General features: G+C 37.6%; 1 protein-coding gene and 1 pseudogene across 1 annotated transcript; one reads left to right on the forward strand and one right to left on the reverse strand.

Moving 5' to 3' along the window:
* The first annotated feature begins 11,001 nt into the window (after positions 1–11,001).
* On the forward strand, positions 11,002–13,105 carry LOC18029979 (annotated as a pseudogene).
* Positions 13,106–20,009: 6,904 nt separating this feature from the next.
* Positions 20,010–20,780, reverse strand: LOC112082133 (glutathione S-transferase T3-like). The gene has a single exon (XM_024149233.1). The coding sequence runs from the start codon at positions 20,778–20,780 to the stop codon at positions 20,010–20,012; it is 771 nt and encodes a 256-aa protein (XP_024005001.1).
* Positions 20,781–21,094: the final 314 nt, after the last annotated feature.

The following is a 21,094-nucleotide window of genomic DNA, read 5'->3' on the forward strand; positions in this document are numbered from 1 at the left end:
CAGCCGCCGATAGCCGAGAAACAACCTTTCAACGAGGAAATAGATGCATTTTACTAAAGCAGGACAACTTTTTCATTGAACATTAACCCCAACAATGATAGAAAACTCCAATAATCTATAACAAAAGTCGTGTAATGCTATGAACACTAAATGTTAGGGGCAATGAATGTTCATACCAAATAATCTGTGAGTACTCCTTCGCCGTCGGTGGAATCGCCGAATCGCAGACATCGCTATTACTGTTTTAAGTCGCCGAATCGCAGATTTATATCTCAACTCGCTCTTAAGTTTATGTTTTCTGCTGGGTTTTCACCTGCTTAAATATACTTTACTTTAGTTGGTAGATCTATAAACATTCCAAGTACAAATGCTTTATTAATGGTAGACTTAGTCACTTATATGGTAGATTAGTTTATAAAATGTTAGATTCAATATCAATGTGGTAGACTTAGTTATCGGGCAGTGCGATTTTACATTTTTGCCCTGTACGTATTGTCTAAACTACGGAACAAAACCAGAGTCCATCTTCAACCTCTAGGTTTCGCCGTCGAACTGTTAAACTTGTGATAACTCTTGCATGTTGATTTTTTCCTTTCTTTTTGCAACCACATCTCCTTCAAATTCGATCTTGTGCCTCCATATGAACGAAGTCAATGCAAGCTTCAGTAGCACGCCAACTTGAGAATTATTCATGATGTCGTTGAAAATTTCTTCCCCAAGGTGATCCCTGATCATTAAGATGAACTCATGAACCTTGCAGTTATGATGACAGCTCTTCTTCAGCAAAGGAGATTTGTCTTCCGAGTACAATCTTTGGGGATAATCCTTTGAGCCGCTAGCTGAAGCCATGTCTGCAAACAAAAAAAAAATTAAAATCTTACAAATCTACCACACATCAAAACAAATCTACCATGAACAAACACACACTACAAGAAAAATATCGTTTTACAACGGCCAAAATGGTCGTTATTTCGTCGTAATAGGGCTATTACGACGGACAACCGACGATTTCAAAATCGTCGTAAACTCATCGTCGTAATAGACAAATCGTCGTAAAATCGTCGTATAATTTACGACGAAACAAAACCGTCGTAACATCGACGGAAAAAGATCGTCGTATATGCGTCGTACAGTTTACGACTATTTTACATCGAATTGCGTCGATTTGGTCTTCGCCTGGACCGTCGTTAAGTCGTCGTTAAAAATCGACGTAGGAGCGTCGTAAACTATACGACGAAAATTATACATCGTAAACTATACGTCGTAAATCAATCGTAAATTATTTTATCATTCCGTCGTAAAATCGTCGTAAAACACGGACGTATAGTCATCGTACATTTTGGTCGTAACTTCGTAGTACAATTTACGACGAATATACGACGGTTTAATAAAATAATAATACTTATATTACGACGATTATACGACGTTTTATATAATTGAAAATTAAAAAAAAAGTAATTCGAATTAAAATTTAAATTAAAAAATAATTAATTTACAATTTAAAATTTAATTAAATTTCAAATAAAAATTAATTTTAGTATTTACAAAAAAAATCCTAAAGATCTAAATCTAAACTAATGTCGTCGACCCCGTCACCGGCCTGCTCCCCATCGTCCTCGACGTGTTCTTTGCCGGGTCTTCGGGTAGAGGTTTCCGCCGCCTGATCCCTGGATCTTCGGTTAGAGGCTTCCGGTGCCTGATCTCCGACTCTAGGAGGATCAACCCCGAGAGACCGGAACATCTCCTCGTCCGTCTGCACCGGTGGTTGCCTCCTAGAAGATGATCCGGCAGACGATCCGACAACTCCATCAGCCCGCAGCCTGTCCAACTGCGCCATAAACACCGGGTTGTCGGCTCCCATGATCTCGAAGAGACCGTACAGCTGGTCGATTTTCGTCTCGTAGTGGGTCCGCATCTGATCGATCTCCTGGCGGATAACCGGATCCGGAATCCGGACGTGACCAGTCGCCGTAGCTACCGAGGTATCACAGATGGATCCCATCCCTAATACCCGCTCCTTTTTCTTAGGGGCAACCTGAAAATATTTAAATACATTATGGTTAAAAATTCAATTTAAAATTAAAATTACATTAATAAAATTTATTAATTGAATTTACGTCTTCAAAAATCTGGTCCATCTCCGCCACCGTGAGCGCCGGGGTCGATTGGACCGAGCTACCTCCGGGAGACGTTGGACGCGCCTGGTGAGTCAGTTGCGTCTGCCGCTCCTCGATCGCCGCACAGGCAGCGTTGTAGATCTCCTCCGCCCGAGGATCCGTGAATTTGCCGTTCTGCTTCTTATGCATCTCGGCAAAGACCTTCGTCATCGGAGGAAGTTGGCCCCCGTTTTCTTCGATCTACAAAATCAAAATGAAAATATTTATAAGACAAATAAGGGTTAATTATTTAAAAATAAAAAATTAATAATTTAAATTTAATTACCATCATAAGTTGTTTTCCGGCAAAAGGAATCTGGCCGAAAGTGTGCGGGACGTTCTTCCGATTTCCCGCATCGTCAGTAGCGTTCCTGAAAAATATATTCATTAGAATATATTATAAGAAGAAAAACACATATAATTATTAATTAAGTTAAATTACCTGGATCCGGAACACTTGGCGGCAGTAGTCTGGTTATGCGGATCCAACCAATACTTGACAAGACCCCGCTAGACGGAATCGGCCATAAGCGCCGGCTTGGCCTTGTCGCCGTCAACCTCCCACTTCTGTTTCCAGTCGGAAACGGTGTTGTTGAGGCGGAATTTGACCTTCTCCTTGAAGGCCGTCTCCACACGTCCGTGTGCGGATGTTTCCCAATACCAGTTTTGCTAGGAAAAAAACAAAAAGTTAGTAATTATTGTAAAAATTAGAAATAATAATTAATATAAATCAAAATTGTAAAGTACTTACCGCAAAACACTTGAACCAAGTGTCAAGTGTTGCCTGATCCAGCTTCTTCCAGCTGGTATGGGGTTGTACGAAAAACCCTTTGATGATGTCCGCAACATTACGACCGACCGCATTGTCGGTCGTAAATCTAGTCAAATACAAAGAAAAAGTAAATTAATTTCAATTAATTATAAATATTAATTATTTAAAAAATATTTAAGAAAAAAAATCGTACCAAAATGTTCCCGGGGCTCGATCCGGGTCGAGTTTGTTCATACTCTCACGACCCGGTTGGCGTAGAAGATCTTGTACCGTAAACTGGGCATACGGTACAGGCTGTATCGGAACTGCAGGATCGGCCGATGCGGGGGCCGCTGGTTCGGCTGGTGGTGGTGGAGGCGATGCCGGATGTGGTACAACGATCGGTTGGGAAACCGTCCGTTGTGTTCCCGATGACTCCGGGATGACTGATCCGATTGTTGAGGTGGACGAGGCTGTACCGTCTGAATCTAACAGCTGTCGGTAGTGGAAGCTCTTAGCCCGAGGAGCCATATCTACGTAATCTACAAAATTAAATAACATTTATTACTAATTATATCATATATGTTTAAATTCTGGGCCTATCTAAATTCCGAACCTAAACCTATCTAAATTCCAGGCCTATCTATTATTTAAAAAAAAACTGTAATGAAATTAATTTAAAAAATAATTACAAAATTAATTGGCTGGGAGAGTAGGGAGAGGGGGAGAGTAATATTTTTCTAGAGAGAGAGAGAGTTATAGAGAGAGAGGGGGGAAGAGAGGAATGAGCGACGAAGGGGGAAATCTCGCGTCCCTTATATAGATTTTGTGATCGTCGTAAAATCGTCGTAATGTTACGATGATTTTACGACGATTGGTTGTATAACAGTCGGTCCACTGCATGATATGACACGTGTCATGATGGGAGCGTTTGACTGTTACGACGGTTGTACGACGAATAAACCCTAAAGCGTTGTAAAACCGTCGTAACGTTACAACATTTATAACCTCGTACCTCGGATCAGGAGCCTATCCGGGTACAAACGTTACGACGGTTTAACGACGGTTTTAGAGAACTTAGTCGTAAAACCGTCGTAAAGTTACGATTATATTACGACAGTTTTATGATGTTTATTTAAAAAGTTATCAAACCCTAAATCTTTCAAAAGGTTTATTGCATAAAGAACAACGCAAAGGTTATTCTACCCTAACATATAACAAAAGGTTAACAACTTTGCATGTATGATGGATTTATGACATGACACGTAATCTAATATATAACCTTTTACTTACCATTTACGAAAACATGCATGAACTTGTAAATATGTATATTTTTTTTCAAATTTTTGATTTTGATCAGATTGATAGCATTTCATATAAAATAAGATAACCAATCAAAAACATTTGTGAAATACCTTACAACCAATAAGATATAAGAGATTCAAAATCTTGGATTTCAGTATTACGACGATTTTACGACGAAATAGTGAACGCGTCATAAAATCGTCGTAATATTACGACGCTATTACGACTGGTCGTCGTAAAGACGTCGTAATGCTTAAACCATATTCATTTAGGGCTTAAAACCTAGACTTAGGGTTTAGGGTTTATCAAAATCGTTGTAAAACGGTCGTAAAATCGAATGTTTTTCTATTTTAAAAATTCGAACAATCAAAGTTACAAATTACATAATAACAAACATTATTCACTAAATACAATGCATGAAACTCAATCAGATTCATCTTCCGCTATTACTTCATCACCATCACCTTCGTCTTCCGCCAAATCGTCATCATCGGTTTCAGCAAACTCATCATCACCTTCTTCTTCTGTATCATCGGAAAGATCTTCAACTTGCCTGTTCCGAGGGTCTATTAAGAAAATCTGCTCATTAACATCTGGTTCAGACAGATCTACGCAAGTGTCCTGTTGAAGTGGAACATCCTCAACCCCTACAATCTTGCCCCTCGGAGCCAGTTTAACTACAACTAACCATGAGATTCCTATTGATCGAACTCGAGGGTATGACAGAAACGTTACCTGTTCTGCTTGAAAAGCTAATATAAATGGCTCAAACCTGTTGTACCGTCGTGATTTGTTCACGTCAACAACTCCGAACTTCTTTAGACGTACCCCTCTTCCAACAGTTGGATCAAACCAATCACATTTGAAGAGAACAGTTTTCAGCCTTAACAATCCAGGATACTCTACTTCAATTATTTGTTGCAGAACTCCATAAAAATCTATTTCACCTCTCACACAAACTCCATAGTTAGTTGTCGCCCGCTTTGCACCGTGACGGTATGTGTGAAAAACATAGCCCCGAGTGAAATACATGGAGGCTGTAGTTATTTTTGCCATCGGACCTAGTAGTAACTCATGGAACCATGTTGGAAATTCATCAGGATCATTCGGGTCCACCTATAATAATAAGGAAAAAATTTGCTTTAATTTCTTGATTTGGATATATATCAAAGTAGTCTTTTAATAAAATTTTATACGTACTTGCGCTTTTAACCACTGGGCAAAGTGTTGATCTTTACGATCATTGATTTCAGTTTCAGAAACCCCAGATATGCATTCTTTAACCTCATCAACGAATGTGCTGAGAAAACAACAAATAGTTTATTAATACTGACAATATATATATATATATTATTAATTAAAAAGTACCTTTTCATACGATGACAACTCTTCACAATTTAACAGGATATACGTATGTGCACTGTGATAATCTTTTTCATTCGTCCACCAAACTTCTTTTAATTTTCCACTAAGACGTCCGATCGGCGAGAATATGTCAGGTACACCTTCAACGGCATATGTTTGGCCAACTCCTCCATCATCATATCGACGAGTAGCTCTTTTGCGTGTTCGTACTTTCGGTGCAAAATAGTATGAAGTGAAGTGTGAAGTCTCTTGCATCAAGCTTTTCACCACAATTGAGCCTTCCACTTTAGCTAGGTTTTTGGCTTTACCCTTAAGATGCTTCATGAAACGCTCGAACGGATACATCCACCTGTACTGAACGGGTCCACCGAGCTCTGCTTCGTGTGGGAGATGAACAGGAAGATGTTCCATAACATAAAAAAATGATGGTGGGAAGATCTTTTCCAAATTGCACAACAAGATTAGAATATTCAATGCCAGTTGTGATATTATATCAACTGATAATGTTCGTGTACTAAGATCCCGAAAAAAAGCACCAATGCCTCCAATAGCTTCATGGACATTTTTGGGCAAGAGTTCAGCAAATGCAAATGGAAATAATCGTTGCATAAACACATGGCAGTCATGGCTTTTCATCCCAGCAAACTTTACCTCCTTCTCAACAGATTTAGAAAGATTAGAGACATACCCATCAGGAAATTTAACGTCAGAAGAAACCCATCTGAACAATGCTGACTTTTGATCTGCACTCAACCGAAATGCAGGAACTGGTGCTTTCCTGTTTCTCAGTATATGCAACTCACTTCTGTTGCATAAATCAGGCAAGTCCAATCTTGACTTACCATTGTCTTTTGTTCTTCCCGCTACGTTCATAACTGTATGCATGATGTTATCAAAAAAAGTTTTTTTTAATGTGCATGACATCAAGATTGTGTCTGAGCAGATGATCTTTCCAATAGGGTAGTTGCCAAAAGATACTTTTCTTGTTCCAATTATGATGAACTCCATAACCTTCAGGCATATTTGCAGGAGTGTGCCAGTTTCCCCCACGCGTTACTGTTTCCTCTGCCTTCCAATGATCGATTTGCGCATGTATATCAGCTCCTTTAAATTTACGGGTGGAGGGACATGTACACTTTTGTTCTTCATAAATAACCTCTTGTTCCTCCGATATGGATGGTTATCCGGTAAAAACCTCCGGTGACAATCAAACCAACATGTTTTTCTACCATGTTTTAGCTGAAACGCATCAGTTCGATGAAGACAATAAGGACAAGATAGCCTCCCATGTGTAGTCCATCCTGATAGCATACCATAAGCGGGAAAATCGCTTATTGTCCACATAAGCACAGCCCGCATAGTAAAATTTTTCCTCGTAGAACAGTCATATGTGAGAACGCCAATATACCATAACTGATTCAACTCATGTATGAGTGGCTGCAGAAATACATCGAGAGCTCGCTTCGGATGATTTGGACCTGGAACCAAAATACTTAGGAAAAGAAATTCCCTTTGCATGCACAAATCTGGAGGAAGGTTATAAGGAGTTAGGATTACTGGCCATAATGAATATTGTCTACCAGACATACCAAATGGACTAAAACCATCAGTGCACAGACCAAGATAGACATTCCGTTTGAACTTAGCAAGATCTGGGTATACCATATTGAAGTGTTTCCATGCCTTTGCATCTGATGGATGAACAACTTCTCCATCTACTTGTGTATGTTCCGCATGCCATCTCATTGATGCAGCTGTCCTTTCAGATTGATAAAGCCGTTTTAACCTATCAGTTATAGGGAGATACCACATACGTTGGTACGGTATCCTTTTACGCCCACCAGTTTGCGGCCTGTATCTTGGTTTTTGGCAAAATCGACATTCCTCCAGCTGATTATCATCTTTCCAAAAAATCATACAGTTGTCAACACATACATCTATCATCTCAGAAGGTAGACCAAGACTAAAAATAAACTTCTGTATTTCATAGTATGTTGCCGCTGCCAAGTTATCCTCCGGTAGATACTCTTTCCGAAGATCAGTCCAATCATCCATGCAAACCTCAGCCAGGTTATGATCTGTTTTAATTGACATCATCCTCGCTGCCAACGATAATTTAGACAGGCCTTCTCTACATCCTTCGTAGATTGGCTGATTAGCATTGTCTAACAAATCATAAAATCGTTTGGCATCTACATTAGGTTCCTCAACAGCATTACCAGTATGCGTTTCATGAAATGGATCAGTCACCATTTCGTGCATCCTATCATGATCTACACTTTGATCAGATTGATACTGATTAGGCTGATGACCATAATTCGATTCATCAAAATCAACATGACTTTGATAATTACTACTACTACCAGCATTCCCATGAGTATTACTGCCATATCCTTCTCCATGTAGATACCAAACAAAATATTGCGGCATAAACCCTCTATTTAATAAATGCGTCCACACGGTTTTGGTTAGTGTATACCTCGTATTCTTGCATTTCAAACAAGGACAAAACATCTTCTCGCTGTCTTTCGTTCTCTCCATATTTGTAGCCTGATACATAAATATTTCTAACCCGTTCTTGAACTCTTCTGTCAACGCCCCATCGGAATCTTTACGCATATACATCCAACTTCTTAGCTCGTATATAGACATCTTGAAATAAACTCAAAATACTATCTCTTTTTATTGATTAGACAATAAAGAAGCTGGTCTTTTGTGTCACGTCTATCCACGTGAATGGAGTAAATTAACCTTTTAATATTATTACTTCTTTTTTTCAAAGTAAGTAACTCCTAATTCGGGTTTCCAGCAATTAATGGACAACCCAATATATAAGGATTTACAACACTATACTAAAACTAAAGAGGCCAACAATGGGTCTCCAGGATGATGATGCTCTTATGTTTAAATGATGATGTGTTGTGATTGAAAGAAGGAATGAAGATCTATTTATAGGAAAATTTCGGGCTTTACGACGCTTTTACAACAACTTTTTACGACGATTTTACATTCAACAATAATATTACGACGATTTTACGACGATTATGCGATAAAATCTTTCATCTACATTAGTTAGGTAAACATGTTTTAAATGTTCTTCACCTATTTTCTTTGTCGACGTAAAATCGTCGTATTGTTTACATCGAAATGCAGTCGTCGTATATTCGTCGTATATTCGTAATTTTCTATCTAATTTACGACGATTTTGCATTTAATAGCAAATCTCTCGTTATTGATGTATATTCATCGTAATTCGTCGTAAATTGTACGTCGAGGTTACGACGATTTTTTTATACGATGGTTTTACAACGGTTTTTAAATTTGACGTAACATCGTCGTAAAATCGTTGTAAGTTTGCGACGACTTTAAAACCGTCGTAATGGACCGTTGGAAAACGATTGTTTTCTTGTAGTGACATGTCTACCAAACTCGAAAGCAACTATAGAATACCTACCACAAAACATTTACAAATCTACCAAAACGAACACAAATCTACCACAAATGAAAGTAAATATAGAACACAAATCTACCAAATAAATACATAAATCTACCACACACAAAGAGAGAACGAAAATATAGAATACATAAGTCTACCAAACGCAATTTTTAACCCAACCATTACAAACACAAATTACTCACCACATATGAAAACAAATCTACCATGAACATGTCTACCAAACTCGAAAGCAACTATAATATAAAATCTACCAAACCCGGGAGCAACTATAACATATAAATCTACCAAATACGACCACAAGTCTACCACACATGGTATAAATCAACCAACAAATACATAAATCTACCAATACAATCTCAACAACAACTCTACCAACAATACTTTGATTATTCAAACCAGACAATGAAACGAAAACAAATCTACCTCACATAGAAAACAACTCCGTTAAGCACGAACAAATCTACCGTTTACCATATACAAATCTACCAAATGCAATAACTACTTAAAAGTCTACCAAACACAAATTAGAACCGAACCACTACGAACAGAAATTACTCGCCGGAAATCGTGTAGGCTCTCTAGAAACCGTTCTCAAAAGACGGAAACCGCCGATAATAATACTTCCCTGAAAAATATAAGAAAAGGGTTACGATTTCTGAGTAAAATCATGTGAACATATGGATTTCTCTTCCGCCGTTACCGCGAAACCACCCTTGAAACTCAAATACAACCGTCGCGACTAAAGGCCAAAACAGTTTTCGACATAACCCCGAAAACCCAAGACAAAAACTTGTTCGAGACGAGAAATGAAGCCAGATGTGAAACACTTACCAGATGAGTGGCCGAAAAAACTTTCGTCGCTGCCGAAATTGCCTCCTTCGTCGCCCAGAACCCTGAATCGCCTCTATCGTCGCCGCCGGAATTAGGGTTTTTTTTTGTGTTGTAATTTCTGTTTTTAGAATTAGGGAAATGTATGTATAATTACTTTTTTTAATTACTAATTTTCATCTATATATGTGTATATACATATGTATATGATTTAAGATGAAAACGTTATTATGTATATGGATGTATATTAATATGTTTAATTTGAAGTTTTTTTTTTTAAAATAGAATTGCAATCTGGTAATAATATTGATTATTTGGACAAAATGGTATAACACTAACTTTCTAAGGTTAGTCTAGTAAGGTGATGAATATGTTAGGTTAAGTTTGTTAATACATTAACCTTAAAGGCTAGTCTTAGGAATTTTCACTTAATATATTATATATATATATATATATATATATATATATATAAAGAAGTTATAAAAAAAAAGGATCAAGAAGAAAGATTTATATTATTTGCAAATTATTAGAAATCTGTTAAGAACAGATTAGAATAGAAACGGAGTATTTGTAAATCAACGAAGAACAGATAGAAATTTCCTTGTATTAATTTGCCAAATTAAATACAAGAGTTTTTTAGAATGCTTAAAGGATCATGCTCTCATCCTTCACAACCAAAATGATCCAAATATAAAAACTACTGATCCCGAGCTACCTTTTTAACGAAGAAGAAAGAGAAACTTGACGCAGCGAATTTTTGAGGTTTGCCAACCTCTTTTGTGTACCCTCTGCAACTACCAACGCCACATGCTCTTGATACTGACCCTTTGTTATTCTCGTTAATACTGTAGAGATTGACCAATGACAGTAGCCTACGTCCTACCATTGCCATATAGTCGATTGGGCCTCTGGCCCTCTTTGTTTGGGCCTCCTATGGTAAGTATGGAGGAGAGGAGGGTGAATGTCCTCATACTTAACAAAATCTTATGGTTCAAACCTTTTAAGTTGTAATTGAAGGCTTAAATTTAATTACACATTCTACTTAGGGCTATTTCGTTACATTTATAAAGATTATGACCAAAAAAAACAATTTCAAATATCGTACGAGCTAAGTCCTCAAGTCCCGGGTTTCGAATTCGGGTATGGGTTCGGTTTCTCTTTAGGGGTCAACCAATCCGAATCACCCTTAACAACAGCTTACTGTGAAGTTCGACTCGCGAAATTTGAGAAGAAAAAATGGAATCGAATGATCCCAAAAAGCTCTCAGAAGAAGCCATTCAGCCTCCGGCGACGCCGATCCAGCAGGCACCTTCGTTATCGGAGCGTTTATTGATCCCAACCCTTCTCGCAGGTTTCAACATTTCAACTCTTCTCTGGATTTTTTCGTTGTCTCTTTGTTCTAAGAGAATGAAATGATTCACTAGGATCAGTTATCATATGAGTACGGTTACCCTTGCTGCTTCAGATATTTCGAAAATGGCGATAGTTGGGAAATGACATTTCCCATAAAGTAAAAAAGAAAGCAGAGAATTGTGTTTGAGATTTCTCTTCTGGCAAAAATCTTGTGATCGATAGATAAGAATTCTCAGCTTTACGCTATCTTTTGAGGGTTTTAGAGGACGGTAACTTCTGATTTCTATTTCTCAGAGTTTGGGGGTAATAGTGTGATGAAAGTTGCAAGAAATTTTCCATCAGGATTATTTGAGATTTTAGGATTAGACTCTCAGCTTGATGCTATCTTTTGAGGGTTTTAGAGGACAGTAAGTTCTGATTTATATTGCTTACCGATTTGAAGTTACAGAGTGATGGAAATTGCAAGAAATTTTAGCATCAGGATTATCTGAGAGTTTGGGATTAGACTCAGGTTGATGCTATCTTTTGAGGGTTTTAGAGGTAAATAATTTCTGATTTATATTGCTTAGCGATTTGAAGATTATAGAGTGATGAAAATTGCAAGAAATTTAAGCATCAGGATTATCTGAGATTTTGGGATTAGACTCTCAGCTTGATGCTATCTTTTGAGGGTTTTTCGAGGATAGTAACACCTGATAAATATTGCTTAGCGATTTGGAGACTGTAGAAAGATGGAAAGTGCAAGATTATTGGCATCATGGTGATCTAAGATTTTTGGATTAGACTCTCAGCTTTATATCATCGTTTGAGGGTTTTAGAGGACAGTAAGTTCTGCCTTGGCTTGAATTTTCTATTTCCTTAGGGGACTTTGAGGATAATAGAGTGATGGAAAGTGCATCAAAATGATCTGAGATTTTGGATATGTCGAATGCAGGAGTAACAGGAGGAGGAGCTGGTTTACTATCAAACACATAGGAAAGCGCATCCGAATATACCCGTTACTTATGCTACTAACTTCGCCATCGTTGCTGGTTACTACTGCGGTAACTAATGAATGCCTCCTACATTGATTATGAAAAATTTCTTAGTTTTGTTTGTTTCCGTTTGCTTCTAGGCGAACTGAGTGTGTCATATTAAGTGACCTCATCGTTTCACAGGAGCTCGTGAATTGGTCAGAGTAACTAGGAAATCAGAACACGGCGATTTAATGAATTCAGCCATCGGTGGTCTTTTCAGTGGTGCTTTATTAGGAAGACTTCAAGGTTTGTTATCTGATTGATGTATTCGCCGCAGTCTTGTCTGCTTTCTAGTCCAATCTTAATGACACTCTGAAGAATTTGGGCGTCTAAATCTTTGAGTCAACTCTCTAGTCTGAAACAGTCTGACCTAGGAAGCCTCACAACTTAGTACCTATTCTAATTATATTATCCCATTTCATGTTGCCGAATTGCGATTTTTGAGCATAGTTTATTCAGTTTGGTAACATTATAGGATCTTCACCGTGTTTGCAGGAGGACACCGTGGTGCAGTTCGCTACTCTTTAGCTTTTGCCACTTTGGGCACAGCTTTTGATTATGCTAGCCTAAGAGCAAAACCTATATTAGAGAGAGTGCGTAACATCGATTCAATCACTTTACCTGTATGGTTTCCCATACAAATCCTCGATGAAGAAGCCCTTGCAAAGAAGAAAGCTCAGGAACAGAAACTCTTCCCGAGATTGAACAAAGAAAAATCTTGACATCCTAAAAAATCCGGTTTCTTTTTCTTTTATTATGGATCTAATATCTTTCGAGAAGCTGTTGCAGTGGCTGGTCTGGAATTTTCTTTTCTGGATTTGTGTTTCGTGAACGTTATTTTGGATTTTTAGATATGATATTGAGGTGGAATTTTGACCTTTTAGTTTCTTGTTATCCAAGAAAACCTTGGGTGGAGACAGGCCGTGCTTAATACCGTGGTGGCTTTAAGCTAACTAATAACTAAAAAAATGTGGTCTTTAAATAGTATAAAAATATCTGTATAGAAAAGTAATAATAATAATCGAAATTATAGAAATTCTATTGCATAATTTTTCGGTCTTTTTTTTAAGAAAATTATTCACCAAATTTACGTAATCGAGTTGTAATCGAGTTGTTTCACTAATTCCTTTTCTATATATATAATAGCTAACCCTTTCAACTTATTTTTGAGACAGTTGATTTGAGGTACGACTTTATCAATTTCAACTTTCAAAAAGCTCTGTAGAGACAACTGAAACTAGAATTGTTAACAAAATCCAATAAATAATCCAAGAATTTGGGTAGTGTTAGGGATAAGTTTAATCGTACATGAATCATGTGCTGGCACATGGTGTATATGACTTTTTTGCAGGTACAGCCCTCTCCGGGCCAAATTAGGATCAGTATTGAGCCTGCCTAAGCTCATAGCACCGGGTCAAGAATCCAGTTGGATTAAGGAGATCCGACATGATAGACCACCTGTTCACGGATTCCGCGTGTCTGACAGCGCATGCCACACTATCAAGAACAAGGATCTCGGAAACTGAGTGGTTAGGAAGAGGATATGTCACATTCTCTATGTCCTAGACCTAAGCTCAGCGATCCAGAAAGGTCGAGATATAAAGAAGAGTGCCCGCACAGGTACCCTGAGAGCAAGTCTTTCATCCCTGGCAGTCTGGTCCTACTATCTAGAGATCCGGGCAAGGTAAGAGTAATTCATTTGAGCGGGAATACTATTCAAATTTTCCTCCATTCGACAATAGAAATATGTCTTAGTCTGATTTGATGGCCCATACTCTTACAAACCCTCGAAAATGGCATTTAATGCGTTTCTTTGCGTGTGTCAGGTGAAAGTGACTTTTCGCTGGAGCTAGGCGAAAAAGCAAAGATTCAGCAAAGAGTCATACCGCGTCTGAGCCGCCGACCCAACTCGTACACCGAAGACGAAAGGGATGCACGAAGAGACAGTCTCGTTGCAAGCAGAACACGCCAAGAAAAGTTGGTGACACCTTCAGAGGCATGACGCCATCACAAGATTCGAGTTCAGCCAAGTCGAGTCATGGGCCGATCCACCAGATCCACAATCCATGGATCAACCCGGTATACTAACCTGGGTAATTCCCTGTATATACATTACCCTTCCCAACGAGGAAGGGATGGACACTCTTAGCCATTTTAAGTCTCATAATATCTCTCTAGATACTTGTGGTTATTAAGCTCAGGCACTTTACATAACTCCGGACATATTTTCGGTCATCTTACTTCATCTCTCCTCCACGGCGTTACCTAAACCATGAAGATCTTCATCTAACTGAATTCTCTTTACTTCATCTCTCCTCAACGGTGTTTCCAACTCTTACTCTCAGACCCGAGTAGATCCTACCTTTCTCAAGGATTCTCGGCCCATCTTCCTTCACATAGTTTTCCGACTTTTTTCCACTCTCCGAATAACTATATTGCGGTCTTTGTTGAGCTGTTTTCCACACCCCTGTCGTGTTTTCCGAGCACTGACGTCTTTTTTGTTTTGCAGGAGACTTGCCCCCCAGTGGAGGACTGAAAATCCCCTAAACAGAACATACTTCTGACATTTTCAAAAAGTTAAAAACTTCTATAGGTATCTTGTAGTCTCTTGGCAAAATCTCTCTTAGAACTTTTTGTTCAAAAAATAAACCATTCCCATCAACATCTGAATGATTTCCATGCTTCAAATAGGTTTTAAGATTGGTACAAAAAAATCATCAACCTATCCTCACTTGCCGCCTGCAATTTTTTTCAGATCAAATAAAAAACCAAATATTTGTTTATACTTCTGAAATAGTTCAATCTCACGTGAAGAGAATTAAAGCTTTTTCTATGAGTTGAATGAAGTAAGAAATTCTAAACTTTTCTTCTGGTGATAAATTCACTGTTTCATCAACTCTCTCTGAATCTTTATCAAAATTGTTTTTTTATTCTTATAACACGCTTTGCCTTTGTAGGAAATACAGCTTCAATGTCCATAGACTCAGCCAGTAGTATAGCTTCAGATTTTGCTCTCTCAAACCCGTATCTCTGAACTTTTGGAAATAAGAAACAAGTCCATTCAACTGAGCAATGGTACAATCAGTACTCATGTCTTTGGACTGTAAATTCTTGGTTACGGAGCTAACAGCAAATAAAAGATCATACCATATAACCATGGACCACAAGAATTCATAACTTCCAATACCATGTGTTTCACTAGTGGCAAGACATTTAGCATCACTGTGTGCATCTGGATCATCACTAGTTTCTTCTATATAAATTAAGACATCTCTTATTTTTGGAGCTTGAAATCTTATTGTCTTGACGGGTGCAACATTACTCACCCAGCAAATTTTAGATAAAGATTTAACTGTCAGTCCTCCGACCATATCTCAAGTACTATCTCTCGCTTAGTTGAAAATGAAAACAAGCGATAAATATGTTGTATGATCCCAAAAAATGATATAGCTTTTGTAGAATTGGTTGCCATATCACAAAATGCAAGATTGAGGTTATGGCATCCACACGGTGTATAGAACGCACGTGGATTGACATCAATGAATCTTTTTTGTACCCTTTTATTTTTTTCTTTCATGTTTGATCCGTTATCATATCCTTGTCCTCTAACATCATCAATATTCAAATCAAGAACAACCAACACATCTTGAATATCACGAAAAAGTCCTTCTCCATGTGTGCCATCAACTTTCAAAACCGTCAGAAAAAACTCCTTTACCTTGGCTGAATCTTCTGAAATATCAACACTTCGAATGATGAGGGTCATTTGTTCATGATGGCTATCATCAGGAGTGCAGATCCAGGTCCTTTTCAACTAGAAAATCTCTCTATTGTTGATCAAGTTTCCCCCAATTTGAAGGATCATAAAAATCAAAATTTCCATGATACTCCATAAATTCAGCATTGTTATCATCTTTTTTCTCATTCACATTTTCATCATCAGCTACCTTTACATTCTCATCTTCTTGTGCATTCTCATCTTCTTTCTCATTCACAAATTCATCTTCAAATTCATTCATAGCTTCGCAATCAGCCATATTTTCATCAGACCCACCATCAACAACAATTTGAGGATGTTCGATTCCATCTGATTTAACACTAGCAATCTTAGTTCTTTTCACAAACCTGAGCAGAGAACCTTGCTGATATTTTTTGAACTCCTCGTCTTTTTTCTTCTGTTCTCTTTTTACCGATCTAGGAGTGTGTTTTCTTGTTAGCACCAGAGGCATCTTCTGAAATTTATAGAAAAAGACAATCATGCTATGTCTAAAGTAAGCTTGCAACACAATTCAAACCTTTTTAAACTCAAATTCAAACATACTCGAGTTTAAATGTGATGGCAACATGAAGAAGACGCAGTGTAACGTATTGGCCAATGTTGATGAGTCTAGCCACAAATAACACGGCTTTGTAAAGTGTAACCGGGAATCAGCTGACAATCCGGTCTGGATTAGCTACTAAAACCAGACTTTAAAATACCCAGGTAAATCCTAAAAGAAACTAATTAAAATTCTGCTAACCGGTGGTTAAACTGGTGGGTCGGATCAAACCCAAGCAATTTTTTAAACTTTAAACGTAGGCTTTTAAGTCCAAGAATATTCCTAATGATGTTACTACTTATTAAAGAAATTATATATGCATCCTCTTTTAGAATTTGATGTGGGATAAACATTTTTTTTTCATCAATGGTGTTTTTTTTTCTATTGGTTCATTGTGTTTACCTCATTACCTATATAGACATTAACCTAGTTAAGAAAATTGTGGCCCTAATTTTTTTTAAATTTTTTTTGGTGGCCTTAGGTTAATGCATAACTCCCAAAACGTAAGGCATGGTACTGGGTGGAGACTAGTTGGTTGGTGACCTACAAAGGTTTTTAATATATGACTGATCTGATTACTTCTAGGATTAGTTTTTTGGTTTGTGGGTATCGAATGTACTATCGCTATATTCCATAGTTAGTAATACCGGACCCTTTTTGGGACCAAAATCGACTGATAAAGAGGAATTTGATCAAGGGTATAAAGAGGAATTGCTTCAAAGATGCCTCCACAATTATTGGATTCTGCAGCGAAAACGTGATTTCTCTTGGTTGGGAAACAAATTACTAAAGGTAAAAGATGATGCTTTTAACCTTATTAAGATGCGAGTTCAGAATGGAAAAACCTGTCGGTTTTGCTGGGATAATTGGACTCCTTTTGGAAGCCTTCATTCTTTCTTGGTTGAGAGGAACCTTTCACGTCTAGGCATCCCTGCAGAGGCAACAGTAGATCCGATTTATAACCAGGGTCATTGGCTCTGTTTGGGTTGGGCAGTAATGTTTTTCTCTTTTCTTTAAATTAATGCAAATCCTTTTTTAAAAAAATCGACTGATAAAATATATGATTCTCCAAGTAAGATGTCCTAACCCGTGATAGTTATAGCACAAAGTAGTTGTTATGAAATTTTAGAAAATTTGCTTTTATCTGAATTTTACAATATATATAACTAATGATTATAGACAGGAGTGTTAAATTGGAATAATTTAATTATTTAACCTATTTTTCACTAGACTAGATATTATTCAAGTTAACTCACAAGAACATATAACCTTTAAAACATAAGTGCATCCTCAATGAGAGAGACCCATATGGGTCTCTTTCCGAATTTTTAATAGTTTTTAATCATAAAGTGGAATTAGAAATTGGTTGAAGAAACCCTCTGTTTTAGAGACCCAAATGGGTCTTTAGATTTTTAATTTTTTTTTAACAAACTTAACGAATAATGTTTTAAAATGTAAAATGATTTATTTGAATAAAGCAAAGTACAAAAATTTAAATTAAAACATGTAAAACATACAATTTCCCATAAATACTCAATTGTTATCTTGATTATATCCAAATTTTTGCCATATATGCTTATTCAAATCTGTCTGTAACTGGTCGTGTTGTTGTTTAGAACAAATTCTCGTTCGAACACCCAGCATATTTCCAACATTTGTAGGCATACTTGTTGAATACGAGTGATCCATATGTGAACTTCCGGTTCCTTCTCCTTGTTGAAATTCTGAATAATCAAACTGAGTTCGTGCATCTCGTTCGTCGGATATTGTGAAGTATGATACAAGCTCTCATAATCTTTCCAATTTTAGATTTATCCCAGAAAAGAGTCGGATTTTTAACAATTGCAAATCGGGATTGCAAGACTCCAAAAGCAAGCTCAACATCTTTTCGGGTAGCTTCCTAATGTTCCGCAAATAAAGATGCTTTTGTGACTTGTGAAAGTGGAATAGATTGGATTAATGTTGCCCATTTTAGATATATACAACCAGTGAGATAGTATGCCAAATTGTAGTCTCTTCCGTTGACAGAAAAATTCACTTGCGGGGCTTGACCTTGTAAGATATCATCAAACACGGGTGAGCGATCTATAACATTTATATCATTTAAGGTACCTGGAGGTCCAAAAAAAACGTGCCATATCCAGAGGTCATATGAAGCTACAACCTCTAGAACAATCGTGGGTTTTTCTGAACCACGTGAATATTGCCCTTTCCAAGCGTATTGACAGTTCTTCCACTCCCAATGCATATAGTCGATGCTTCCTATCATTCCGGAAAATCCGCATTGTTCTCCAACATAAATTAAGCATTGAAGATCTTCTGCTGTAGGTCTTCTTAGGTACTCATCTTCGAACAAATTTATTATTGCTTCGACAAAATTTTCCAAACATGAACGAGAAGTTGTCTCACCGAGCCTGAGGTACTCATCTACCGTATCAGCTACACCACCATATGCCAAGAGACGAATAACAGTCGTACACTTTTATAGAGCAGAGAGCCCAGGTCTTCCCAGAGCATCTTTCTTTTGTCGAAAGAATCGAAATTCATTGGAAAGTTTTTCGACAATATGCACGAACAAATACTTGTTCATCCATAAACGATTGTGCCCTTCTTCGCGATTTCTTTCGATATAAGCTCTTTTTTTCTTTGATTTTTTTGCCTCTTGATGCTCTCCATACTCAATGAACATATTCTGATAAGTTTGCTCAAAATATTGATCGAAATGTTGATCAAAATATTGATCAAAATTTTGATCAGTAAATCCATCATTTGTATTATTAGAAGAAGAAGCCATATTAGAAGGAAGATGTAAACTAATTAAACATTGATGGAGAAGGAGAGAAGGAAGATAATAAATTAAAAAAACTTTGATGGAGAATGAGAGAAGGAAGATGTAATCAAAACCAAAATCTTTGATGGAGAATGAGAGAAGGTAAACTAAAAAACTTTGTTGGAGCGTTGTTGCGTGAACAATGGAATTGGTTTACTCAATATATAGACGATGCATTACACGACATAGTACATTATGTGTGGTGTCAAAATAAAGAAGAATAAATATGGAGTTTAAAAAAAATAAAGCTACATGACACAAAGCAGAACAAATGTGGTCTAAAATGACTCCCACTCATCTTGTGATTTCGTCCTGAATTGTTCTTTTCTGTGGAGTCCAACTCAGCTGTGACTCAGCTTGTTTTGTTTGCGTCGACTGAAACATATTCCCTAAAACAGAAAAAAAACAAATGTTGTCACAAAAACAAGATTCAAACTTTCAAAACAATGTTCAATAATCGAAGAACAGTTTCAAATAAACCCAAAAGACCATAAAAGAAGACATGAGACATAACATTAAATAAATAAGTAATTACACGAGACATAGTTAAAAGGTTTACAACACAAGTACACGACACTAGACATTCGAAAAATACAAAAACAACACAACTCCAAACACTAAACCTAGACCTAATCAGAGAACAAATGTTGGATAAGCTTCTTCTTCAGGGTTTCCTCATACTGAGCCAATGGTTCAATCTCGGCGATAAGGCTGTCTATAAGAGCCATATTTGACAGCCTTTCTTTGATGGCCATCTCCTTTTCCTTAATAGCCCACATTCCCTCAAACTCACAGAGTGCCTTTCTCTTAGCCATAATTTTCTTGCACTTAGCTTTTGCAGCCTTCACTCCAGGAGGCCGGTTGCTACCCTGACCTTGCTCGTCACTCCTTATTTCCTCTACTATCGAACTCTGTGAAAGTGAAACCTCCTCAGTCCTTTTTTTAGAATTCGCATCCGTTTTTGTTGTAGAAAGCTCAGACCATTTCTGGTCATTTCGCAACTCCTTCCATGCGTGTTCCAAGTTAAACCTCTTCTTTTGATCACTGAAGTAGATTTCGTAATCCAGCTTAATCACATTGTTCTCATTCATTCCACTGGTCTCCTCTCTCGTTGCTGTCTCCAATGCCCTGCAAAACTTGCAGACAACATCGTTGATCTTGTGACACCTTTGCTTGCATTGCCCAGCCTTGCGTGGTGCACTTTCTGAAGGTTTCAGATTTGCTACATAATATGCAGCAATCTTCTTCCAAAACGCGCCTGATTTCTGCTCGTTAGCCACCACATGGTCTTTGCTTGTGTTAAGCCAAGCGCTGATGAGCAGCACATCCTCGTTGGGGGCCCAAGTCCTTCTATCTCCGCGCTGAGCAAGCATTTCACCAAGGTTGAGGCTTGCAAACATTGAGTGCTAAACACGGGTACTTGCTCAAGAGATGGAAGTCCATTATTCATGAGGTCAACAAAATTAGACGGCTGAGAGTATGGATACGAATCCATATCGATGGAGAAGAAAGAGAAGAAAGGAATGAATGAGAGATGAAAATGAGAAGAGAAGAATGAACAGAGAGAAGAGACAAAGATGAAACGAATGAAAGAGAATTGAAAAAGAGATGAAACGAATGAACAGAGAGATGCGAGAACAATGAAATGAATGAAAGAGAAAAGAGAAAGAGATGAAAGGAATTAACACTATCTAATGTTGTTTTAATGACAACA

Source organism: Eutrema salsugineum, unplaced genomic scaffold (genome assembly GCF_000478725.1).
Source record: "Eutrema salsugineum unplaced genomic scaffold, Eutsalg1_0 scaffold_1, whole genome shotgun sequence".
NCBI classification, from domain to species: Eukaryota; Viridiplantae; Streptophyta; class Magnoliopsida; order Brassicales; family Brassicaceae; genus Eutrema; species Eutrema salsugineum.

Bases quoted from the DNA above. Each gene is read 5' to 3' on its own strand.
- LOC112082133 (XM_024149233.1), bottom strand. From the start codon at position 20,780: ATGTTTGCAAGCCTCAACCTTGGTGAAATGCTTGCTCAGCGCGGAGAT.